The 25,705-nt window shown below is 44.9% G+C and overlaps 2 protein-coding genes across 2 annotated transcripts in view; one reads left to right on the top strand and one right to left on the bottom strand.

Annotated features, from left to right (window-relative positions):
• Positions 1-3,634: 3,634 nt before the first annotated feature.
• T265_15106 (hypothetical protein) lies at positions 3,635-14,892 on the bottom strand (the record flags this gene model as incomplete). The annotated part of the gene is made up of 8 exons (XM_009176628.1): positions 3,635-4,160; positions 4,315-4,495; positions 5,577-5,808; positions 7,776-8,003; positions 10,619-10,927; positions 12,060-12,230; positions 13,770-14,033; positions 14,302-14,892. 8 exons carry the CDS (start codon positions 14,881-14,883, stop codon positions 3,773-3,775), a joined length of 2,355 nt encoding a protein of 784 aa, XP_009174892.1.
• The window catches only part of T265_10301 (hypothetical protein), a gene marked incomplete at both ends in the record, with an annotated part of 44,754 nt that continues 23,585 nt past the window's right edge, over positions 4,537-25,705 (top strand). Inside the window, 2 exons of the mRNA XM_009176626.1 lie at positions 4,537-4,556; positions 24,351-24,471. Coding sequence (XP_009174890.1) covers positions 4,537-4,556; positions 24,351-24,471 — 141 coding nt within the window. The remainder of the gene's footprint in view (positions 4,557-24,350; positions 24,472-25,705) is intronic.

The following is a 25,705-nucleotide window of genomic DNA, read 5'->3' as shown; positions in this document are numbered from 1 at the left end:
CATTACACAGGCAGCAAGTATCACAAACAATCAAATCAACCGAGTTGAACGAACAAACATTTGGATCACTTTTTTGACTCGTAATGACCAGTGAAACGAGAAAATCGCAGCCAATGGATTAATGAATCTGGTGCACTTTATAAGAATGAGCGACATACTCGAAATAACAGATTATGGCTGCAAGAAGATTCCTAATTAGGTCTCACGTAACGTGACGCTGTAAATGAGCACAGAACATGAGCATAGAGCATAGAACTAGATTCGATGGACTGATCAATATTGTTCCAAGAAGTTTTAATATTTTTAACTGGCCGTGCCTCATACCGATCCGGAATGATGATTTGACGGCAACACCGTGCCGACAAACGATCGATGAACCTAAATTTCCATCTACCTGAAAGTGCATCACGAATCAGCGCACAGATTCACTTGCACAGATGTTCCTTGGTACGTGTCTCAAGCCTTTGGTCAGCTCTACACATCCAAGTTTCAAACAACTGCAGATGAGTTGGTAGATGCAAACGCTAGTGAATCACCCTGACTTCGGTAGTCTTAACTGACGGTATTGGTATTTGCGCATGGTTTGGAATTGAGTTGCGTGCCACACCCAATGTCCTTTTAAACAGAATTGATGAACCACCGCTGGTCAACGGTTATTTAGAGAAGAATCGGCTTCTTTGAAGTGAGTATCTACAGGGTCAAATGGTCAGTGGTTTTCCTAAAAGCAACCCGTATAATTAGTCGTCATATACTTTCGTTCAGCTGAATCTCCTTACCCGCTCTACCCACCGTGCAGGTTTATTTGACTCTGTTAAATAGTATCAGTGAGGTATTGTACTGGACCGATGATGCATTTACGGCGCACGAAGGTTGACACTGAATCACCATAGACTTTATGATTGAAATGTCCACAAAAAGAGAGTTGGTTGTCTTGTCACAGATGGTGCGTTTTTCTGCCAGTACTACTTTGCCGAATTGTTCAGCGGTAGAAAATTTGGGATTATGTGGAACAATCTTCCTCAAACTGATTGACGTAGTCAGTTTTGTTTCAAACAGATGTTCCCGTGAATTTGTCCGGCTTCAGCACCACGAAACTCCAATCCTATTTCAGTATCATCATCTTGGTAGTTTCACAAGTAAACGGGGCAGTTGAAAAAGACAACTAACTTAGCCTCAAACCGTTTATCACTTTCTAAAGATGTTTGGGTATCGTAAGATGTTTACCAGCCGAGAATCTCACTGTAGCTAGAATTCATTATGTATCTTGTGTGAACCTGTCTTAAAAGATTTCCAGCGGACGAGTATACATAATAAACTCACCCAGCAACTGTGCTATTTTTATTGCATTGTTCAGTCGGTTCACGCTCTAAAGATAACGGTCAGCTGACACAGTCAATAATCAGGTCAATCAGGTTCAAAACATTCGAACAACACATGCATCGTGCAGATTTTACGAGTTCCCTGAAGTGACCTGGGCCTTCTCTTGTCCACTTTCTGCGATCATGCCGAAGAACAACACAGTCAAAACTTATCGGCGCAGAGCATCAGACGTCTGACCAAATCAGCCTGATCACTCAAAGATGCAAAGCGGATATCAGCGGACTACTGGACAGATCGAAGAATGAGACCGAGGTCATTGAGCATCTCAGCAGTGAGATTAATGACCCAAAAGGAGATAAAAGTCAACGGCTGCGCTCACTAAAGCAGTCTCAAACGAGTGTCTATATCGAAGCAGTCAAGCAATGCCTACTAAGTCTCTCTGGTTCACACTGAATCCAAAAAGACAACATACTATCACAATTTTATGGGGCAAGCGGCAATGCCCAAAGGGATTATAGTCACTGGCTGCACCACTAGTTCGACGAACTGTAAACATTTCAAGCAGGGATATCACACATTAGAAAACGGTAAAACATTCTTCCGTTTAGGCTGGCAGCCTTGACATGACTTTTCGCAGTGATAAAACGTTTTTCACTTTTGGTGCGCCTTAACTGTACATAAAAATGTTGAGGTTCTGTACCTTACGCTGAGCAACCAGGAAAAGTGCCGAAAATCGAGATGTGACTAGGATAAATTTTTTTCGCATTCCATCAGATTTGGCGTAATCGAACATGAGCAGCAGCCACGGAGCACCCAGTCGTACAGCCCTAGCATATATCGTTATTGAGAACGGAGAATTTTCGCAACCCGCTGCACATTCGACGCCGTAATACTGATGATACTTCCGTGGTCGCGCGGCCTGAGTATTCCAGTGGTCTACTGATTCTCCTCGACCTTGAATGTAATGACGTAAGTTTCAGGTGTGGTGCTAAAAGATTGGATGGATTGTTGAGTCTCCTAGGTTATCTTTATGCAACTATTCAAACATGTTCCGACATGCTTACGTATCGAAGGCAAGCATAATCGTGCAAAAAATCAGCCATACAACCATTTCGCTGCCATACTGCTACGACACCAGGAGGAAGCACGAGGGCTGGAATACTGCCAGGTTGCCCAAGCCTAGACAGGGAAGTTGAGAGGCAGAGGTCGGGGCTTTCAATGTAGGTAGGATAATGCAGTGTGAAACCTCTCAGTGTCAGCCAAAATGGCGGCTTGGCAGTGTCATTTATGTGGTTAGGACTCACAATTAATCAAACCAACCACTCGTGACGACTTCACTCTCAAACTGCTCAAATCAAATGACTTCCTTGAGATAACAGAGGTTAGTTTGTTTTCTATTTTCCTGTTTTTTCGTGGTTCTAGTTGTTCTACTCGTGGAGTTCACCCGGTGGCTATTACGACCAACTCCTATAGGACAGGGGGCTGTTGGAAATTGTTGAACAAGACAGTAAGGCCAGCAGAACTGTGGGATCATTACATTCTGGACTCCATTTCCCTGCGAAAAACCCGTAGAAAGTGTTGGAGACAACGTGACCAAAGTGGTCAGCCAATGAAACCCAGATAGTCTCAGATTAAGCCTCGGACCTCTCTGGGAGCAAGGAATAGGCCCAAAATGTTTAATCTCCTCTTTCAGGGTATTTGAGGTACAAAGATGTGTTACGATCAAAGAACTGTCCCGACGGATTGGCCGGAAACACCTCAATCTGAGTGACAAAACGGAAACACCATATATCTATGAGGACATTCCTAAAACTGGCGATCATGTACTCGGCCTATTCAGATGAACTCTTGAAGTATCCATGTGGCCAAGTGAAGGTGCTCAATGAACCAAACAAAGTTCTGGAAATAAGGTCACAACGCAACCCAGATTCCAAGCTGACCAACCAGGTTACTCAAAAGCTATCTCGGCGCCAATCAGCCACTTTGGAGTAAATAGATACCGTTTAGGAATTATATATGCACAGACAGAAGAGGAGTGGTTCACTCGATCAACCTTGCACTGACGACGCCACGTTTGCAATCTAACTGCAAAGCTCTGCGAACAAACAGCCAAGTTTATTTTAACTGACGGTCACGCGATTAACGGGAAAATATCGGTTATTGTCTCGGTCGTAACATCGCCGGAAAAAGCGTTATTTCTTGGCAGCCGAGAAGCTGATCAAATTATACCAATCCTGAGAACTTTTGATAATGGGTGAATGTGTCTGAAATCTACTCACCAGCTGAGCTGCTTTCGACCTCTAGGAAACTAAGCCGTGAATCAAGTACTTTTATTCTATCACTAAACAAAAAATGAAAGATGGTTTCTGGACTAGAACTCGTGCAACAACCATGGTGAAGTACACAGATCAATAAAAAATGAAAGCATATTAGAAAAGTGTGATGAAATCAATTAATAGCCATCTAAGTAGTAAGGTTGGACAAGTGGTAAAACATGTCGCGGGATCGGTTGATACTCTCCATTTCGACCACGACGCCTACGCCAGTTCGCTGTCAACATCTGTTCCAGTTCGTCTTCGGATGCACCAAAGTAGCGGGCCAAAGCAATAGAAACGGAGTAGATGGCTGTTCGGAATGTCCCATGACGGAGAGCGAATCCCGCTGGGACTCCAGCCGCGGCAGTGTGAAATCGGGTAACCACCACACGACCAAGATGACAGTGGCAGGCCGTAGCTAGATCAATGGAATGAAGAGCACGGCTGGATCGCGGATACCCACCAAGACAAGCCAAATAATGTGCATAAATGAAGCAAGGTTGTCCGACAATAGGGAGTTCTGACCTGTATGGGCAAAGACGGAAATGACGCTTCAGAATTTATTTAAGATAAAAATTTTTAACAGAGTTGACAAGACGAAAGTTGACCTATCTTGCCCTAGTTTGGAGGCTGTACAAGGTTGATTCACAGCTACATGAATGGCGGCGAGCGGACTCACCAACGTGTTTGAACATTGACAAAATAGTTAGCCAACCAACTGTTGACGGCCCACTTGATGCTCTTTCGATTGATATACTTCTCATGTAAGTGTAAACGATAGGCAAAGCAACCCATCCCAACCCCGGGACGTTGAAGACTGTGAAACACGGCGGAGTCCCAGTTGACAGGGAGCTGAACACCTGTAAGAACAAACAAAACAGAATGGTAAATTGCTGTAAAAATGTTGCTGAGGAGTAGTAGGTGAGTTTGCAATTAACTCTCAATACGGAGGATTAAGAGCTAACGAGTTGAACCATAAGTTGAACCATAAACTTGCTTCCCGTTATTCGATGGCCTAATGAGCACGGTTACACAGGTATATGGAGCGGATCTGCGCAGCAGGGGGCGAGATAGCCCAAGTGGTTAGAGCGCGAATTTACCGACCGGAAGGTCCATGGTCCGAACCCGACGTTTGGCACTCGACTTCCCCTGTCTAGGCTTGGGCAACCTGGCAGTATCCCAGCCCTCGTGCTTCATCCGGGTGGCATGGCAGCTAGGCACCGGAAGGGTGCTCCAGCTGAGCGATTTTTTTCTGCGCAGCAACATTGTGACGGACGCTCATGGAGAAATTCGACCATACCAAGTTCGGTGGTACCGTAAGTTTCAACAGTTTTGTTCGTCAGAATATGAGTTAAAGATTCGCTAGACCATACAATCAGAATTCTGGTTAAACCCTCAACAGAAAGAACCACGGATTAATGAGGCACCAATAAGATCGAAAGTCAAAGGCGACCAAAAAGGCACAGCGTGGTTCTCGTGTTTTGATTATACTGATGAGATATTGATGGAAATTTCGTTCAGTAAGCGAAGATAGTTTATGCTGGGGCACCGTACAGCTGTTTCAATATCAGTCTCATGAAACTACAGATAGTCTCGAATCCGCGACTTCCGGCTAGTGGTTTGAACAGCTGATCACTCGGGAATGAGCGACTGATTACCATCGTGATTATTTCTCACTTGTAAAGGATGTACCACCACTCATCCTTCACAACTCATGTGTCAAGATTCAAAGATCTCCTCACACGAACAACATTGAGATACTCCTGTATGTACAAACTTTGGAACCGGGAAGGATCCCCATAAAGAAAAGAACACACCAACTGATTAAAGAATGAACTCTTTTCGGAGGTGGTCTGTTAGAGGTTATGGAACTGCACGACAAATCTTTTCCATGGACTACGACAAGTCAATGTTGGATGGCAACAACAACAAAGAGTTTACCCGGGTCAATGAACACTAAAATCGATCCTCTGGCCAGATTGTCCACGGCATACCGGATTAATTCGCCTCTTTTTGGGGGGACTGTAGTTATATCATTTCCACCTAGCCCACCGTATTGATGAAGGGAGACTGTGATCTTAGGGCGTAAACGAGTCCTACCAAACTGAAACGATTCTGTAGGGCTTGATGAGAGCGAAGACGTCGAAATCGGGCCACTGTGAATGATTATGATCTGTAAAAGACGGGGAAAAACGAATAGATTCATGAGGATATACCGAAGCAGAGGAGCAGACGTTCTATCGTTTGAAGGGAAATCCCACAAATCACGTAAACGCTTAACTAGGAGCATAAGTGTCAAGTAACCAGCAAATTCCACTCTTTGCTTTCCGCACTTCACTCAGACCGCTCGGTCTCTAGTCCAAACTCCACAAGGTTCACATTTTTGCGCAGATACGTTTAGGGAGCAGTTTTAAAGGTGACGATCAAATGAGTCTCCTGTCAGAACCAAATTGGTGTGCAAATGAATATACTTCGAATTTCATGCAATTATGACTGGACGTTTCTCCAGTCAGATCACAGCACGAGATCATGTGCAAGCGGGACTTAGTAAACCCGCGTTCTGAATTAACCATAAAATGTCGGTCCGTAAAAATTCTGGACGTTTTATTTGAGATAGAAAACCCATTATGTATTTTTATGAGTCAAACCTGAACTTTAAAACACCGCTTTTGCAGACACACGACAAAGCTATAAGTTAGCATCATTTGTATCGGGCCCTCTGACAAAGTGCACTGAAACATCATATCATACGAATGGGAAAGTTTTAGTTTAGGCCTATTTCTGCATTCAGTGTGCTATTATTATCGTTGCTATACGGTGATGCATGAGGATGTGACCTATAGTTTACGACTAAACCCATCAAGCTTGCGATTTGTCAGTGAAGGAATACGTCAGCTAGAACCATTCCAAGTCACTCATAGTTGATATCTGACATCTAAACCACTCAGTAGTTCACATATAAATTTTGTTCCGAACTATAGCTTGGTATATAGAATATGAAGTTTACAACTCTCTGTAATGAATGCCCAACAAATTAATGCTGTCCACACAGATGTCGCACGATTACTAATGTCCCAGTAGACAATGAGGAACTTCAGGACATAGCGACCATAACTGAAACGAAATTTGGAAAGGAGGTAGAGAACAAGAGAGTAGAACTTCGAGAAACGATTACGACTGTAGAGGAAGTTATTCAATTTCAAATGAGACTGAGAATCCCACAGTAACAACCGTTCGTCCTTGTGTTATGATATTGCAGCAGTGAGCCCACACACTTCAAAAAACCACTATTTGCTATGCGAGAAAGTTGCACCGTACTTTGGACTTCCTCATCTGCTGACGATACATCAGCACACGTGACCATCCGTCGAAGTCTGAAGTGCAAAGGAGCCGAAAATAGTCAGTCTGAGGCTAGATACCTCACAATAAGCCCCGTACATGTGTAAATGTCCCCAGACCTAACACCGATGATTCACCACAATATGCCACGCTAGCGAAACACCGTGTCGGATATTCGATACGCTCGCCGAGCTTGATACCAGACTGGCTGCTCACGGATTAGAACTAAAATAGTACTAGGCGTTGTAAAACCAACAAATCGATTGTTGACAAGACTCAAGAGTTCCGGGGTCACACGCAGTTTGGATCTTATTTAACAAACTGAGTGCCATGTGATGCATAGAGTGGAAAGTTTCAGGCTAAAGCACGGCGTAGCGAGGTTCCGAACGTCATGGCCAAACATCTTCACACTCAATTGGTGGTAAAGTGGTCTATAGATTGACGCTCCGATCTAAGCATTACGATTCAACGTGACTTAGAAGGCAACGCAACGTTAGTGTCAGTTATTTTGGGTATTATGTTGCACCATCAAAAAAGATACATTCAGCACCTCCTACGAATGGTCCCTCTTCTGGGCGGTTGTACCCTAGGCTGTAACTGACAAGTAAAGCTATCATGTACTGTCTTAGGCAAAGTCTATCTTGAGGGTTGTTGTTCATGATAGCATAGTAAAGCGCCCAGGCTCTCAGAGATGTCGAATAGTTGGGAGGGAGATTTCAAAAAGTCAGGTTTTTTTTCCATACTTTCCACTGGCTAGTTTGACATTAAAGAACGGATGCGAAGTGGACGAAAAATGATTACCTCAATGGCACGACTACCAGAGGCATTATGAACCATGAGTTCCAGCGTAGAATCAAGAGCCCTGGAAGTACTGACGTAAATTAGATCAGAGTCTTCTTCCGCGTCCAAACAATCATCCGGATGTCCTGGTCCCATCGAAATGATTACAGTAATCTTGTCTTCAAGAAACTGCCCCGGAGGGATGCCGATATGTGTTTCCAAGGCCAACAGATCAGGCGGTTGCATCAACTGGAATACGAAGAACATGGCAGTCGTGAAAACCAAATAAGTTCATCATGCGTGAAACCGGTGATGTCCTCCCAGCCCTAGTGAGTAGGGATTCGTTTCATTAATAAAAAGAACAATTGACGAAAGAACAAGTAACCGATGGGGACCATCTTAAATCAGAACGGCCTATTGCGTTCCTAAAACGTTGTGGACATCATTTCTGGGCATCGGGAGAATTAGTCCACTGATTTTGCAGTGTTCCATTATAAGAATAATTATTTATTGATTATATTTATTGTACAATATATATATACATATTATACATTACATTTATTAATTATGATTTCTCTTTAGGATTTCTGCACAGCAATAATGAAATATGATCTCAAACGCCTGCTACACATCGTTACGTATGAGTGTTGACCCAACTAATTACAAGGTAGTGAGAAGACTGTAAGGTTCAGTCGGGTATCTCTGAATTTTTGTGTAGATAGGTGGTTCCCAAACTTTTCAGCCACAAGTGTACAGTGAAGACACCATTACCCCTCATCGGCTGTTGAGTAACAGCCAATAAACTCACCTAAGCTACTAATTTGTGGAGTTACTGCTATCATCACCCATGATTTTATGTATGACACGTGAACGGAAATCCAGGGTTGTTGAAAACATCTTAAAACAGTGACGTCGATTGTCACACGACGATGTTCTCACGAAAGACTTCGCAGAAAAGGTACCATTCCCCTGAGGAATACAAAACATCTCTATCCAAAAAGCACGATTAAGTGGATGATCCCACTCGGAGAAAAGGCTAGACTCTTGAGAAATTCCTTAATTCTTTGGAAAACATTATTACTTGACTTATCACACTCAGTGGACGATATTCTTCTTTCTACTGATGACGTGTTTCTGTCTTTCAGTGACGTCATAATTCATCTTACTAACTCTGATGCACGGATCCGGTAAATTTTGTACCATCAAAAGCCTAGGCACAAGTTAGAAATCCATCGAAACTTGGAATGCGACGTTTATCGCTGAATGAACTTGCCGATATAGGATAGGAATGAGAATGCTGCTTACAAGAACACAGCACTCTACCAGGTGAGGATGTGACGATACAATAGCAGGTGTTTGGAGAACTATATGAACGTGGAACATTATCGGACACAGCGGATAAGGTCCGAATAGTAGTGCATTAGCTCCGATATGTCACTGTATTATTATTATTTGCCCTTAGGGTTTTCAATCCCACGGAGATCATTCACCAACTCAGACCAGTTGGGCCGTTATGCTTGAGACCTTTGATCAAGAGGACCACTGTTATTGATTTTGTAAGACATCAATCAACTAAAGGAGTCGGTTATGACAGCTGTGCCACTTTTAGTTGGTTGATAACACGGAGCTTTACTGCGACGTCTTCCTCACTCAACAAAAGCCGGTTGCAGACGTTGGATCGCAGATCATGTAGATCTTCAGTTCAGTCTTATATCGTAGGGTTGAAAGAACTTCATTGCCAATTGTTACGTCACGAAGAGAAGTAGGGCTATATGGTCTTCAGTCACAGGCGATGATGGAAACCGAAGCAGGTATGACAACGAAATAATAAACCCTAGTCATCATCGTATCCCATCGAGCCTGAAGATTTCCGGAGACTTGTCAAAGATGAGGTGTAAGCAGGACCTCTTGTCTAAGTCATAAGTTAATAATAGGTTCATCTGCAAACTAATTTGGTCTTTCGAGACACTGCTAAAACTGTTCAACATAAACGAGAGATTCAGCTGGGTTCCAGGTGAGGCTCTCGAAAGAACCAAATTAGTTTGCAGATGAGTGTATATTCGCTAATTTCGTGCAATTTGGTTTCAAGTAGAACATAAGGTTGACGGAATCTCGGGGACTGCGCCTACCTGATGAGCCCCAAGAAGGGCGAAACCGGTCGTGGGCTGTCGATGGATTTTCAACAACCTTATGAGTAGTACATTACAATTAATAATAGGTTGCTTAGCTTATGAAATAATCTTTCTGGCCCTCCGTCCACAGCAGGTATCTCCGAAAGCTAACCGGCTGGACATACGATGCCAATGGTGACAACAACCCGATGAGACAGCAAGTAACTCAGCTCGCTTGCGAGTGCTTGTGGATGGAATGAACCGCAGTTCTATCGGTAACCAATCAACGCCTGTTGTAGAAGGTTTGAACCTATTCTTACTGTAAGATCCCTGTTCCGGTGAATGCCCACTTCTGGGTTTATCGAATATCATCGCTAGTGTGACTGTCTTCCTCTTCACTTCTACCGAGCTAACTATCCCGACCGGGCAATCTAACTATTGAGCATACCTTCGTATTTACTTACCTTATATACATACGAAGATGAAGTCGAAAGAGATATTCCGTCCATTGTGATTCACATACCTCGTTGCAGGGTATGATTGAGTACCAGCTATTCTTTTCGGTAATAATTATCAAAGTACTATCTTACCCGAGAAAGATACTGTTAACTGTGATTATAATCTGTAACACTAGGTAGGTCTGCTCATCTGCTCAACTCGTTTAAAAGTCTCAGCATACAAGGGATTCACATTATAGATTATTTCAGCACAATAGCACCGACTGATCTGGATAGTTAGTGAAAAAGAACTCACTTCCTCTAGACGTTCACGAAGGCAAACCACCGTCCACGGGATTGCGTTGCGAGTTAAATTTGCCCATAGTCGACCAGCCACAGTTGAAGTACACCATTCCACTGCATTGGTCAGCGAATGAGCCTGCAATGTTAAGTTTTGACCTCCACGGATTCCAAGTAGATAAAGGCCAGTGGGACTTGCGAACACAGGCGACGAAGAAATTGTATGTGACAAGGACAAGGGAGAGCCGGAAAGCTTTCTGGGCGAGTTTGCTTTGGAAGCCATCAACTGAAAATAGGGTCTTGTAATCCCTAAAACGATATCAACCTAGAGGAACGAGGAGAAATAAGGTTAGTAATGAAAAACCTGATTAAAGTGGAAAGAAGCTTCAATCGGCACGGACAATACTGTGATGGTTCGTTGGATTAGGGACTTTAAACCAGCTAGACAATAGTGCCTGATGAGTGGACTGGGCTTTGGAAGATGTGTACCGACTGTTTGATCAACTGTTTCCCATTACTTTACGGAATAACCCAATTGTTCATTTATTAACAGCTGAATCACTCAATTCGTAAATCTTTGCCCACACCTGTTGGAACATGTGGCTTGACTCTGGTCAACGTAAAAGTGAGCGCTAGAGACTTAAAAGGCAATATAAAATTTCGGTGTGACCAGCAGACGAAAGTGAAAGATCATCATAGATGCAATCACTGTCATGTTACTAATCTCGGAGAGCCCTGTGGTAGAGATACACCTATTTTCTTATTCCACTAATTCATCGATTCGATCAATACATTTACGGTTAAACAGTCGTTTCTCAGTCCCTCTTTCAACCATATCTATTGAAACAGGCGCCTTTTCTCTCCTCAGTGCGAATTGGTTGCGTTGATGAATTCGGCTGAAGGTTCACTGAATTACTCATTATACCAGCTATTCGGATATGAGAATATACTCAAAAGAATCAGCCGAATCGAATCTGCTCGTTTGACCATGCCTGTTAGATGTGGCTCGAATTTCACTAATCGGATATTGCTCGCTGGTGGCGTGAGTAGGCTAGGTGATATTCTAGCACAGTTGTGTGAAGTCAGCATCCAATGTGCGCTGGTGGAGTAAGTTAAAAATGCTCGCCTCACTTGTCAGATGTCCGGAGCGCAAATCGGGGCACGATCACGGATATGCAATACTGATGAGGTCTAATACAAGCGAAACTCGGGTCCGTTGCTCCCTAGTTTTGTGTGGACAAACCCGAATAATTGCGCCAGGATTGAAATAAGACTGTCTAAACAAGAGTGATGTGAATGAGAACTCTACTAATCACGCGACCATTTACAACAAACATAAATTTACCAAACCCTAGAGGGAGAGCCCCATCAAACATGTGCAGCCTCAATGTAATATGACTGCTGGTTCTGAAACGTCATGATCAGTTGAATGGAAAGAGAAGAATCTTGATACTCACCCGATCAGCACGTCTTCCTTTCGTTGACCGACCAGAAAGCAATTGAGTTGTGATTGATAAGTGTTCCGGTCGAATGCCCAGGGCTCGAGGATTTAAAACGATGACATAGTCGCAGTTGGAGCGTAGGGCAGCCCTGAGGCCAACTTCCAGGAGAGCTGAAAACCCAAGACCCTGGAATAAAAATAGTATGAAAGAAATAGACATCGATCACATGAATGCCTGGTATCATCCGCATGCTCCACTGGGAAGAGAAAACAGGGGGATGGGGGTGAGCTAGTTCTAGATATCCGCAAGCACCAGGGGCGCCTAAACACACAAAACTACCTAGCTAGACAACCCAGCTAGAAAGTGACAGCATCGATGTAGCTGATATTGGTTAGTAGTGATGTCTTCTGGTATCACCAGCCAAACACGAAGAGGAGTACTTGAGAGATACCCTGGAAGGCAGGTTGCACCAACAGCACAAGAATTTTCATAACAACCTGCCTGCGTTCTCCTCTGCCTGTCTCCAGGTTGCCACTATTCAGAGTTCGGCGTGAAAAACAACGCTTCCCTCGGTATGCGTAGCGCATGACCGACCGCAACAATGGTAACAAGGTAGAAGAATGGCCAATTCCGACGGCTTGTGAACGATTTAAGCTGCTTGGGATAACACCTTTAATGGACAGACCAGGTAGCTCGGACAGGCTGTTTGGTTGTTGATCTGTTAGTGAAGCTTAGCAATTGGGTTACAAACATTTCATCACCAATCGAGGTGACGTCTTCAGTTGGGTGAGGCTCATTCAACCCCATACTGAGGATGTCACCTCGATTGATGACGAAACGTTTGCAATCCATCTGCCAAGCTGACAACCACGATCAAGTGCTCTCCGGTGCGATCATGACGTATAGGGAGTAGAAAAATCACCAAAGATAATGATTAAACGGGACGCGCCAAGTCAACTGACCGTCTGACTCGTCCAAGTGGTACAAAGTCTGATAGGTTCAACTCATATATGCTAGCGTACAGCATCACATATGAAAAGCCTGTCCATGGTGCAATACAACTCGACGTGGGGTTGCCACGTGGGCGATTCACGAAACTAGGCCGGCATTAGCGTCCAATTATACCACGGAACGATAAAGCTGATTGAGATACACATAGAGAGAATAGACCTGAAAGTTTCGGGGATGAGAACCCCTCTATTTTTCAACAAGCTGATTTACAGTGCTTTATTGAAAATACATGTGTTATTCTCTACTGAAGAGAATCGTCCTGGAGCGAACGGCCTTTACTACTATGGGGGTAACTTTGTGGATATCTGGACCGTAGTGTTTATTTGGATGTCTGCAAGCGTGACTGCACCAAGGACATGCGTCTTCCTTTGCTCTATGGAGAAGACCGGTCTCTGAGAGCTCCTCTGAGGGTAATAGGCCAACCTCTAAGGTTGAGTGTAGTCTAAAACGAAGCAGGTTTAGGACAAACGATGTAGCCGAAAGATGGTAAAGTGGAGTGACGAGCAACGCAAGAAAGCACATTGAGAACTGATTGGATCAGGATAAAATAAATAATTTAGGTTCAGGACTGTGAAATACAAAACATATGAAACATTTTCCAGTATATCATATTCCATCTCAGATTGAAAACGAATTAGCACAACGTATCGTCATGTGACTTCACTGACACAGATCCCAGCTCAAATCAAAATATTTTACAAACCGGAAACTCACTGGTACGGAAACATAATTCACGGTGACATTGTGCACCGTTTTCTTAATAGAAGTGCTGAGATGCGGTTCAAAGAAGGCCTCTTGAGCAAGATGATCATTTGGCAGCTGATCAAACATTCGGGAAGAGTAATAAGTAGTGGGGTCTTCCCATGGAGAGCGCTGATTTGCATTGAATCGTGCCATTGAAAGGATGGACGAAGAACGTTCGCGCGGTAATTCGGGACTAGCGAATGTGTTCGTCTCTGAGGATGAATGTTTCGAAGACTGAGGGATAGAAGAGAGGGATGATTCACTGACTAGCTCTACGTGGGCTAAGCGCATCTTGCAACAACGTACTAAAGGCTTTTCAAGCTATACGGCATCCTGGTCATTCTATACTAAACCGACTGAGTTGCGGCCCTTAGGAACTAACGAAACGTTCAGAGGATATCTCAATTAGCCAGGAGATTAATCATTAACGTGACGATTGAAATTTCATCTCAATTGATATGACCGGAAAGTACAACCACCCGCCATCACAAGTTCAACCTACCTCGAGAGCAGGGCGCCTTTCATACCACTGTTTGGCCATCCAATGATTGGGGAGGATGGACAACCACCCATTCAAAGTGAACGCACTTGTGTACGTCCGATGGTGAACCAGGTAAAGATGTGGAACAACCCATTTGGCGGGCAAGTGGGTTGTTAGCCAATGAACGACACAATTGGTGGTGAGTTCCACTAGAATGCGTTCAAACAAAGCCGGCTGTTTTATAGCGAGTAAGAGATTATCCGAGGCTCCTTCCTCCTTGACAGATACAGCAGCCTGCTCAGCAACTGGTAGTCGAGTAAGAATAACCAACCCGAATTTCTTTGCAGCGCGAAACTTGGGACGAAACGGTAAACGGAGTGTTTGGTTGACCAAACCTAGAGCATGAATGAATAACCAAATAATAATTAACGGATAGCCACTACCGATTGCCTGAAGGAAAAGTGCGCCAAACCAAAAAGGCCACTGAATCATCCATTGGGCGAACCATTGCCCTGTTTGGCAAAGTCTTCCAAATAGAGCATCCGACAGTTTGATTCCAATCAAAAGAAACAGGCGGAGAAAAAGTGAACAAACTTCGAACATGGCTTCGAGACAATCAATCCATAGCTGCAATAAAGAAGACTGCTTGTAACATCATGCTGCAACAACTGATGTGACAATCTTAGGCGATAAAAACAGATCCAGAAGTCCAGACCCAAGAAGTCTCTTCAACGGTTAGAAGCATTGGAAATTGGAATCTATCTTTCAAGCAACCTATGGGTCTCGGAATGATGCTGTCAATCCTGTCCCGACGATTTATGTCCTCAATATGACACCTAAACGATGTTAACCACGTTCAAAGGTCTACGCAGTGAACGATTCGTTGTGGTTTGTGAGATATCTCTAACAGATAAAGAGAACTGGGTCTGCAAATACCCTTTTTTATCATCAGCGAGATTTTACCGGCCATTCTGGTATGCTGGCGTCACAAGCGGTACTCGCTCTCAGCACAACGATAAATAGCATTAAAGAGATGTACTCAATGGTTATTCGTATCAATGCACTGAATGGCCAGTGCGCTGAAAATCCGGTTCAACATCTACGACAAAATGTTACACCAGGAAGGATGTTGATACAACAACCCAAAAAGGTGGCAACTTATAAAGGAAACTATTCACAAGGTTGCTGAAACCTTTTCGACATCCCACGACCGGCTTCGCCCTGCTTGGGGCTCATCAGGTAGGCGCAGTCCCCGAGTTTCCGTTAACCTTATGTTCTACTTGAACTTATTTCATCATCACTTTACTTTCCAAGTCAGCAAACCAATATTGTTCGGTACAGAAGGCCTCCTGTAATCTACTACCTGAGGAAATTATGTGAGGACTTAATCCTTCGTTATACGTATCATTATTGGAATCCTCTGGCCTACATAAAAAGACGGACACTAAGATGAAAATATAATGGAATATGTTAGTACGGTTTAAGCGCACGATACCCCAGATTAGCAGGAGAGTTGGACTGAGATACAAGGCAATAATATACGTTGTGATAAGATAAACGAAGAAAGACATATGAGCATAGGATTTTCTCTATCCAGCAGCTGCGTCGCACCAGTGAGAGATGGAAACAACACCTTTATCGATGCGTAAAGTAATTACTATTGGTCAGCCGCATCCGAGCAAATCAGATGAACCCATTGAGGAAACACAGAAAAACAGTAGGCTCAAAAGGCTCAGTACAATGATATCCGACTTCAACTTAAATAGGAAACTAGTTTGTATCTCCAAAAAATCCCTTAAAATTAGTCACTAATGGAAATTATTCCGCAGAAACACGACGAATAGTTAAGATATTCAGTACTCCTAGGGTAACAATATACGATAACGATCAAAATTGTCATCCGAGGGGCTGCTTCATCCAGGCCTGAGAACTTAATTTTTCTTAGGCACCCCGGTGACTAGACTACATACGAACAGATGACAGCGTCACTGTTCACAAGGGAACCAATGTGAACAAGTGACTTGGGAATAATCACAGGGAAAAACGATCAGAAGGAAGCGAGATAGTAAATAAGATCTCTCCACCCAGTAGCCTAATGTCTAGCAATGAAGCAAGCAACCTATGATTCAAAAGTTGACTGGCGACCCAAGTGAGCAATTCATCAAAGAGAACGATTGTAGAGTAGTAGTAGTGGGCGCGCTGAACCACAACTCGTTGTGCTGGGTTAGCTAAGAGTTCAGCAAATTCAGACAGGGCCAACCACCCCGTTTGGTTTCATTGTGCTGGTTACTTTCGACAATTTATACTACGAATCATGTGGCGCCTCCACACCAGTTCCAATCAGTACACGGGAGAGACTCATGGGGCTCAAGTATGAGCTGGCTTGATAGTCCACCGTTGAGATCATGCCCATGGAAGTGTTGGCACAAACGTGGTCACCGAATAGGCCTGCGCTGATTGTTCCAGCATTTTTTGACGAATATTGGCCTGAATCAACACCACCGGCACGCACACACAAGCCGGCATAGTGCAGACAAGCTAACAATTAATATCCATCTTGTGACAGCGCTGTTCGCGGGATCGGAGCATATTTTCCTGGTCGATCGGCTATCAGCACCGAAACCAGGTTACGGGTGCTTAACTGGCAAGCACAACAGGACGAATCATCAGTTGGTAGCATTAACTAATCATCCGTCAAACAGCAGCCTAGTCGTCAGAAGCTGATGACTATATCGTCTGATTTTAACAAACCATGGATTGCGTCGTGTCACTCTTGGAATCCCATCTTGACAGTTCGCTTGCTATTGTTGACCTTCAGGTATCATGACACCGGAGGAAGTACCGTCGCTTCTGGACATCAATGCCTACAAGACATTTCCACACACATGGAATCCTGTCTCCCGACGCCATCATCAGCTAGAAGTCAACCAACCGAGATCAGATTTGCCGAGCCAGCGACATCACGATCCAGACCCTATACCACCAAAGACGGAAAGATGCAGCCTCTGCTGTGCTTGATGGGTCATGGACCGAACAGTATTGAAAACAGGTGCTCTCAGCTCTAAAACATGTGGATAGCCGGCCAAGTCGCGCAGTAGTACCATCCTATTGGAGGTTGGTCAAGCCAATTACAGGCGAGAATGACATACGATCCGTTTACTGGAATTTCGTCCTTGGGCCTGGAGAATTTCACCTCCAAGATGCTTAGCCGGTTCAATACCAACGTCCTCGCTGGGTATTTAAGCTTACCCTTATTATCTGGGGGTTGTCCATCGCATGTGTCGTGCTCGTGTTACCCTAGTTCTGAAAGTCCGCAATCTGACTCCACCGGACCGACTGAGACCGATCTCCGTGTCATCCATCCTTGTCCGGCGCTTTTATAAGAAGCTAGCTGATTTCTGGAGCCGTGGATTGCAACTTCCCTCACATCAGTTTACATTTCTACATCGAGATCATTACATCGGGCTGTTACATGTCCTGCCCCGTCACTCTTCAGCGACTGCGTCTAACCTCATTTTGACGTTTGTTGATATCTCGAGAGCATCTGATCCGGTTTCGCACAACACAACTGTCAAATCTTCCGAGATGTCTGAAGCACCCTCATCCTTAGTTCAATACATCGCACAGTCCTATAAGAATACACCGTCTTCGAGGAGTTAAGAGTACCTACGTCGATGTCTTCCATCAAACCTGACATAATCACTGTTCGGAAGCACCGAGAAACTGTGACAGACGTAAGCAAAGTCTCAGATGGGCTCGGAGTGACTGTGTGGAATGAGAAGAACCGGGAGTATGGTGTTAAGGAATGTTCCCTGTCACAATCTCAGCCCTACATGTGATCGATTACGATGTTGACTTTCACGCCTGACCCAGCATGACGGACGCTTTGTGTGAGTCTTGTCTGTGCCAGCGCTTACCGAAACTTGAAGAGTACTGGCTCTTCTTTCTTCAGTTGCCTCTAGCTACACACGTGTTTTCAAACATCTTACATACGTTGGGATTCATCTTGCCTGACTGGAACGGTTAGTAGCACACCTCTGAATGAGACGCTTTCCCCGTTTTATCTAATATTCTCCTGTAACGCTTCCACATTTATTGCATTTACTTTTTAGTTTTGTAACCATGCTCTTCAAAAATAAACGGTACTAGTAGTAGATTACTTCATGCTCATACAATCACAATCGAGCAGCCCGAAATTCACTGCATACAGTTGCCTCCTTCAGTAAGCAAATTCTCTAAGTGGGTGACTTGAATGACTGGAAATTTCTACCATGGGTCTCCCTCCTCACAAAAAAGCAAGCCTAGCTGGGATCCTAAAAACGTTGCCAAGAGCATTTACACCCCGATATGAGTTGCTTTCGGGATGATAGCCGAGAAAATTGCGCCTTCTGACAGTAACATCGACTCAACCGTCAACCAACATCAACGGCTGTGGCACTAGAACAGTACGGTCAGCGTTCACATGGTTCAGTTGGGACCATTTATATTCCATGGAGAGAAGATGCGGAGAATTCAGCTGAATGAAGTCAGGGTACCTAATCACGATACTTCTCAGTTGCCTGGTTTTCGCCATAGCGCTTAGCTCAGAAAAAGAATACCTACAAACAGCGGCAGACAAGGTGTGGGCGTCAGAAATAAGCTCAGTAGTCCTTGTGATTGTGTCTCCAAATTTAGAAGACACAGTGGTTCCTGGAGGCGCGCCGGAAAAGTATTCCAGTCACCAGCAACTTACCAAAAAGGCAGATTACCTGATCTTCGAAAGGGACATGATATCAAGTGTTGCTACGGACAGTTGACAGGTGCAAATAACCGATCACGCCAAAGGTTGTAATGTGAAAGTTAAGTTTTAGAAGACTGAAAGAAACCGAGGCACCAGAGGTAGTATCTAGTGCCAATGATGAGAGGCTATCGGCAGTGTTCAGACCACAGGGTCGTGTAGACCATGAAAGTTCACTATTGAAAGAATTTCACAGAGTGCTTTACGGAGATAATGGCTATTTGTGAAGGTGCTGGCGGAATTGATGACTAAGTAATATGAAAAAAATCCATGTTTGAAAGCGTAGGTCATGATGTTGATGAAATGATGGAATTCGGTGGACCTATGGCGTCTGGGTGAACGTCCTGGGGTCGACCCTTAGGTTGTTCCCAACGTTGCAAATACGGGGGACGATGAAACGAAGAAAAACCCCGATGGCCTTCCTTGAAGAAAAACTTGAAATGTGCTAGTCTAAAACATTATTCAGAATACTTAATGAACAGAAGGTTCTGGCCAATTTACAAACCACAAAGGTCGGAGCTCACGGGACGAGCAAGGTTCTAGTCTTCAGACTACATTCAAGGTCTTGAATTGTTCGGTTAACATCCGAAACTATGCCGGGGTCCTAGACTTCGAAGGAAACAATGATTGCAAGCATAAATCAATGAATAATTCGAGAGTCCCAACTACTTTACTCACGCAAGTTTCAGTAAGTATTTGATATCAGGCATTATTTTCGAAGGAAAAACCGAGGGAGACCATGGTCCGCACAAGTGCCGTAAGAATATCGATCTTCTGGTTGAGGGGCACACAAACTCGACTGGAAGCACGTTCGCATACTAACGCAGGACAGAACAAGAACATGCATAGAAGCATGGCACCCCAATGAAGAGAGGCAACAAACAAATTGAAATTGACCCAGTTTACCAGTTACTGAAGACAAGATAATCTTAGGCCTACGGAACAAACCTGTAGAGCCTGGACCTAGTGATAACGCCAGATGGACTGGAATAGGCCTCCGATCAAAGGACCGAAATGAACATGGAAAGGCATTGGATTAACCAACCAAACTCAGACAACAGTCAGAAACCAAACCCAAGGAAAAACAAACCACAACGAAATGCACTTTTGAAATGAGTCCACCAAAAGGCAGAATGAAGACTCATAAAAATATAAGACACCAGGTTAAAGAGTCAACTCGGAAGAAGAAAAACTGAAAAAGCAGAACAACCTGTGAACGAAACTGCGATTCAACCTATCCGAAAGGGACTGTCCAACAAGCCAATCAAACACTAGGTGTCCTGGTCACAATGCAGCAAGGACCGTGGAAGGACCGGTGAAATTACGATAAAGCTGTTCCTCAACAAGCCAACTACATTAGGAGGTACAAAACACCCTCTCGTGGACTTAACAATCACAAGCAGATATGAGGGAAATACCCAACCAACCGTGCGCTGATAACGCCACTACGATTGGTGAAGAAATGTTTGCACCAAATTGTCAAGCTTGATGAACAGATCAATGGCCACCTTATCTACAACCAACTAACGCACCATCAAGCTACCAACATCCCGCTATATTGTCAACCACAATTGTTAGACCATTCGTACCCGAATTTCTCCAATAAGACCCCGTGCCGCCTGCTACTACAAACTACTTGTAAGTAATATAAAATAAACCTGATTTTCGTACTTGTGCAGGTAGGAAAACATGTGTATGCGGTGGGAACAAGAAACTGTAAGGCTTAAATTGAACTGGCACAATCTCCCTAGCCGCTCGTAGCTCGGTCGAAACAGAGCTTTTCCGGTGTGGCGAATCACGAGTGAAGTTTAATTTCATAAGTGTGCTGCGGAGTAGCGCGATCCAGTCAAAATAAGTAGATCAGTCGCGCATAGAAGAATATGGGACCAATGACATTACTCACTACTGCGTTTAATGGGAGCAGCTCAAAACTTGAAGACGATAAGGAAATGTGAGTTGAGCCCGACCACGAAAAAATCAACACTCCATCCCAGAGGAAGACGAGTCGCCGCCCCGTAAACTTGACAGCGAGCTGTTCAAATATGGCGCCCTTTTCAGGACACCGCTGTCATCCGGAAGCACGACGGGATGCAATCTGACTGTACGGAAATCGAGTTCGCAGACGCTTCAGCTCCAGGTAGCGCAGGAATTGATGTTCAGACTTCCTGACTGGAAGGTTCTGTTCGAGTCCAACCTAAGCATCTCACCTTCTCCTGCCTAGGCTGGGGTAATCTTTGGGTGGCACGGCAGCTACGCACCCAAGAGGCGATACAGCTAAGCGATTGTTCGTCATCACCAGGAAGAACCGCCTACTTGCCGTACGGTGGTTTCAGTTACCGCAGTTTCGTTCACCAGTGGCTTCAGGGGGTGGACTGAGTAGCTGTGCATGGGAGGAGGTAGCTGATATAGTTGATGCGTGAATGCAGTGTTGTCCGTGGATTTCTCATTAGGGAGATTGGAAGGGGAGCTATGCACTGAAGGCCATACCTTGGAAGCACGAACGCTTTTGATGGTACGACTGAATCATGTCTGACAATATCTCTAACCATTGATGTGTCCCGTCTCCCGGAAGAGACGGCAATGATCATCACAACAGAGCTTTCTGGTAATAGCTTCCATTCTTCGCTGCCAAGTCGTTGTTGACAACCCCAGGCTCGTCGGCAACCTTCGCGCGGTTGCGCGGAAAGAACCGTTCAAAGAAGTCAATTGATTACCATGCGGAGCACATGGCTAAGCGAGCGCAACCCGCGCAGTATGATCAGCTCAGCTGTCGCAGGCGATTTACTTCTCCCGAAAACCATTCGATGTACTTCAACATTACTGATTCGATATTCCCACCTTCTCCGAAGACATCGATGCTCAAACACTGAAAGTCTCTTGAAGTGCTCGGTAAGTAGTGGTCAGGTTTCTGATCTGTACAGTAATATGGAGCGCAATTCAGAAGCGCACGTGATATTGTTCGCATTACCACGGTGTCAGAGGCAAGAAGAGCTATGTCGTCTGCTTACTCGGGAGAACTTTGATCACACATGCACTAGAGGCTCATAGTGAGTGTTCGATAATTGTATCAATGACAAATTTGAGGAGGAAAAATGAGAAAGGACAGCCTTACATAATACAGCTTGATGTAGCAACCTCAGATGAGACCTTCGCACGTCCGCAGGAGTTGGCGTACAGCACCTTGAGGGTCAAGAATTTATGAGGGACACTTTTGAGTGCTTGACAGTTCACAGAGCCCAAGGTAGATTTCAAGTCAAGGAACACAACCATTGTTGGTTTCTAGAATCAGTGTTGCTGTTCCGAAATCTGTCGGAGAGTGAGAATATGACCAATGCATCGTCTTGCAGGACGGAGCCTAAATCGGTTATGGGTCTGTCTCTCCCCGTGTTCACTCAACCTTCAAGAATAAGACCAAAGAGTACCTTCGATGCCACGGTGATTTACACACAGCGTCTGCGTATACTTTTTGAAGATGAGAATAACTGTTGCGATACAGCTAAGCGATTGTTCGTCATCACCAGGAAGAACCGCCTACTTGCCGTACGGTGGTTTCAGTTACCGCAGTTTCGTTCACCAGTGGCTTCAGGGGGTGGACTGAGTAGCTGTGCATGGGAGGAGGTAGCTGATATAGTTGATGCGTGAATGCAGTGTTGTCCGTGGATTTCTCATTAGGGAGATTGGAAGGGGAGCTATGCACTGAAGGCCATACCTTGGAAGCACGAACGCTTTTGATGGTACGACTGAATCATGTCTGACAATATCTCTAACCATTGATGTGTCCCGTCTCCCGGAAGAGACGGCAATGATCATCACAACAGAGCTTTCTGGTAATAGCTTCCATTCTTCGCTGCCAAGTCGTTGTTGACAACCCCAGGCTCGTCGGCAACCTTCGCGCGGTTGCGCGGAAAGAACCGTTCAAAGAAGTCAATTGATTACCATGCGGAGCACATGGCTAAGCGAGCGCAACCCGCGCAGTATGATCAGCTCAGCTGTCGCAGGCGATTTACTTCTCCCGAAAACCATTCGATGTACTTCAACATTACTGATTCGATATTCCCACCTTCTCCGAAGACATCGATGCTCAAACAGTGAAAGTCTCTTGAAGTGCTCGGTAAGTAGTGGTCAGGTTTCTGATCTGTATAGTAATATGGAGCGCAATTCAGAAGCGCACGTGATATTGTTCGCATTACCACGGTGTCAGAGGCAAGAAGAGCTATGTCGTCTGCTTACTCGGGAGAACTTTGATCACACATGCACTAGAGGCTCATAGTGAGTGTTCGATAATTGTATCAATGACAAATTTGAGGAGGAAAAATGAGAAAGGACAGCCTTACATAATACAGCTTGATGTAGCAACCTCAGATGAGACCTTCGCACGTCCGCAGGAGTTGGCGTACAGCACCTTGAGGGTCAAGAATTTATGAGGGACACTTTTGAGTGCTTGACAGTTCACAGAGCCCAAGGTAGATTTCAAGTCAAGGAACACAACCATTGTTGGTTTCTAGAATCAGTGTTGCTGTTCCGAAATCTGTCGGAGAGTGAGAATATGACCAATGCATCGTCTTGCAGGACGGAGCCTAAATCGGTTATGGGTCTGTCTCTCCCCGTGTTCACTCAACCTTCAAGAATAAGACCAAAGAGTACCTTCGATGCCACGGTGATTTACACACAGCGTCTGCGTATACTTTTTGAAGATGAGAATAACTGTTGACATGCCCCAATCTGCAGGTACTTTCTGTTCACTCCATATCGCACCAATCAGCTATTAGGTGGGTCACGAGGTTACCGCCTTCTTTGAGCAAGGCTGGATAGAGACCATCGGTCCTGGCACCTTCCCAAGTTTCAGTGTGGATGTTTCGTAGGGGTGAGTAGGGTTCACATTCCGTTCACCCGCACGCGCCATCACCAGAGGTTGTGTTAAAGGAATCTGGCTAAACCGTTCTTCGAAGTGTTCGACCAATGTTTCCAGTAGATGTCTTTGCAAGTGAAGTATTGAGCCAACTTTTTAAATTGTCATTTAACTGACTGTTGCTCCTCTAGAGCCAATCGGTCGTGCAACGGCTGTTTCTGGTACCAAAAGCCTTCTCCATCTCCAGAGGTTTCGATCTTTTCTTAAAATTCCAACTATTCGGCGTTTAAGGTATTTGCGTGCACATTCGTACTCGTCCCCCGATGGTACGAATTTCCTGGAATCAGTCATGGATAGCGACCTCGACGACATCTAGCGGTCATGTGGTGGAGTCTGACAAGTCATACAGACAGCACTCAACGCTGCTTGCATAGCTTCTTTCAGGTTTGACAGCTTTCGTCCGCGTGCTCACTACCAGCACAGTATTGGTGTACTGCAGACAGTTGTTGAGCCAGCTCAGATCGATACTGTTGAGCGATGGCAGTTCTTCGAAGATGGCGGATTGGTATGCTTCTAACTGACTTGCGAGGGCCTGAGGGAAATGAACTGTCTGGCGACACGCACCATGGTGTGATCGGAACCAGGCTGTGTGCTCAGGAATGAGTCTTGAATTGTGGCTCTCCACCGGTGGCTGATGGCCTTATGATCCAGCTGGGTCCACGGTTGATTTGCGGTTGGTGGTCGCCAGGTTACGCAATGCGAACATCGACTGCCCAAATGTGATTCCAAGGAGATCAGACGACCCATTTGAGCACTCACATCGCCCGCAAGGATCAAAATGTTAGTGCTTCTTGCTGAGCGGATGGAACCGGAGGACACTCGATAGAAGGTATCCGTTGAGGTATAAATCTATACCACAAATAGGCACCGTTTTATGTGGAGGATCTCAGTTCATCTTTGGCGTTTTGAGATGCATCAACACGCTTGCGGTTATCAATGTATCAGAGACAGTACATCAATTTTAAGGGAGTATAAGGCTTCAGTGAGTACTGCTTGTTTGCCAACTTGGCACAGAGGACGGAAGTTGGAAGTTCCTATGTAGAAAGTATCTCGAGGATTTACCAGTGTTATTTCGTTAATTGTTAATAGGCAGCGAGGTGCATAAGGCCCATCAATAACTGACAGTCAGATGACCCAGCAACGTTTGCATATGCGGTGTTGAGGACGGACATCGGTGGACACGGAACTGTGCGGGCAAATGATACTTCCCGGTTGCCCAAGCCGAGGAACTGGGTTTGGTTGAGGTACCCCACCTTGAGCCTCTGGCTGAAAAGTCTCACTCACGAAGCAGATCTTGCCCCTAACCTATGATTAAAAGGTTTGACCTGCGTGGCAGAAGGCAGTAGAGTTTTCTTTTGTGAATCTGCCCCTAGACGGTCTGACTTGCTCGACTGCAATGGGTTGGCCTAACCCAAAGGCGCAAGAAGTCTCACTGCTGATTTGGCTGCGCACAGCAGGTGCCTTCTGAGGAGCATCTGACTCTTTGTTTTTTAAAGTATTTCGACCATAGTGAACAGTGCACCGTCGGTCACGGTCACTCACTGGGCGATCGGAGTGCGGGGATTTTAGGACTGACCTTTTCTAACCCGTCCTTCCTAGAGGAAGGCAGCAAGCATCACTGCTTTCATAAATATGGACATCTGGTCACTTTCGTGGAACACCTCAATACCTATCGCAAAGGACAGTACCGAGCAGCACGATGACTCGTAGTTCGAGGTCTCGCAGCTCTAGGTCTGGGT

The sequence above is a fragment of the Opisthorchis viverrini genome, assembly GCF_000715545.1.
Source record: "Opisthorchis viverrini unplaced genomic scaffold opera_v5_350, whole genome shotgun sequence".
NCBI classification, from domain to species: Eukaryota; Metazoa; Platyhelminthes; class Trematoda; order Opisthorchiida; family Opisthorchiidae; genus Opisthorchis; species Opisthorchis viverrini.
This window is presented reverse-complemented; position numbering and strand designations above follow the sequence as displayed.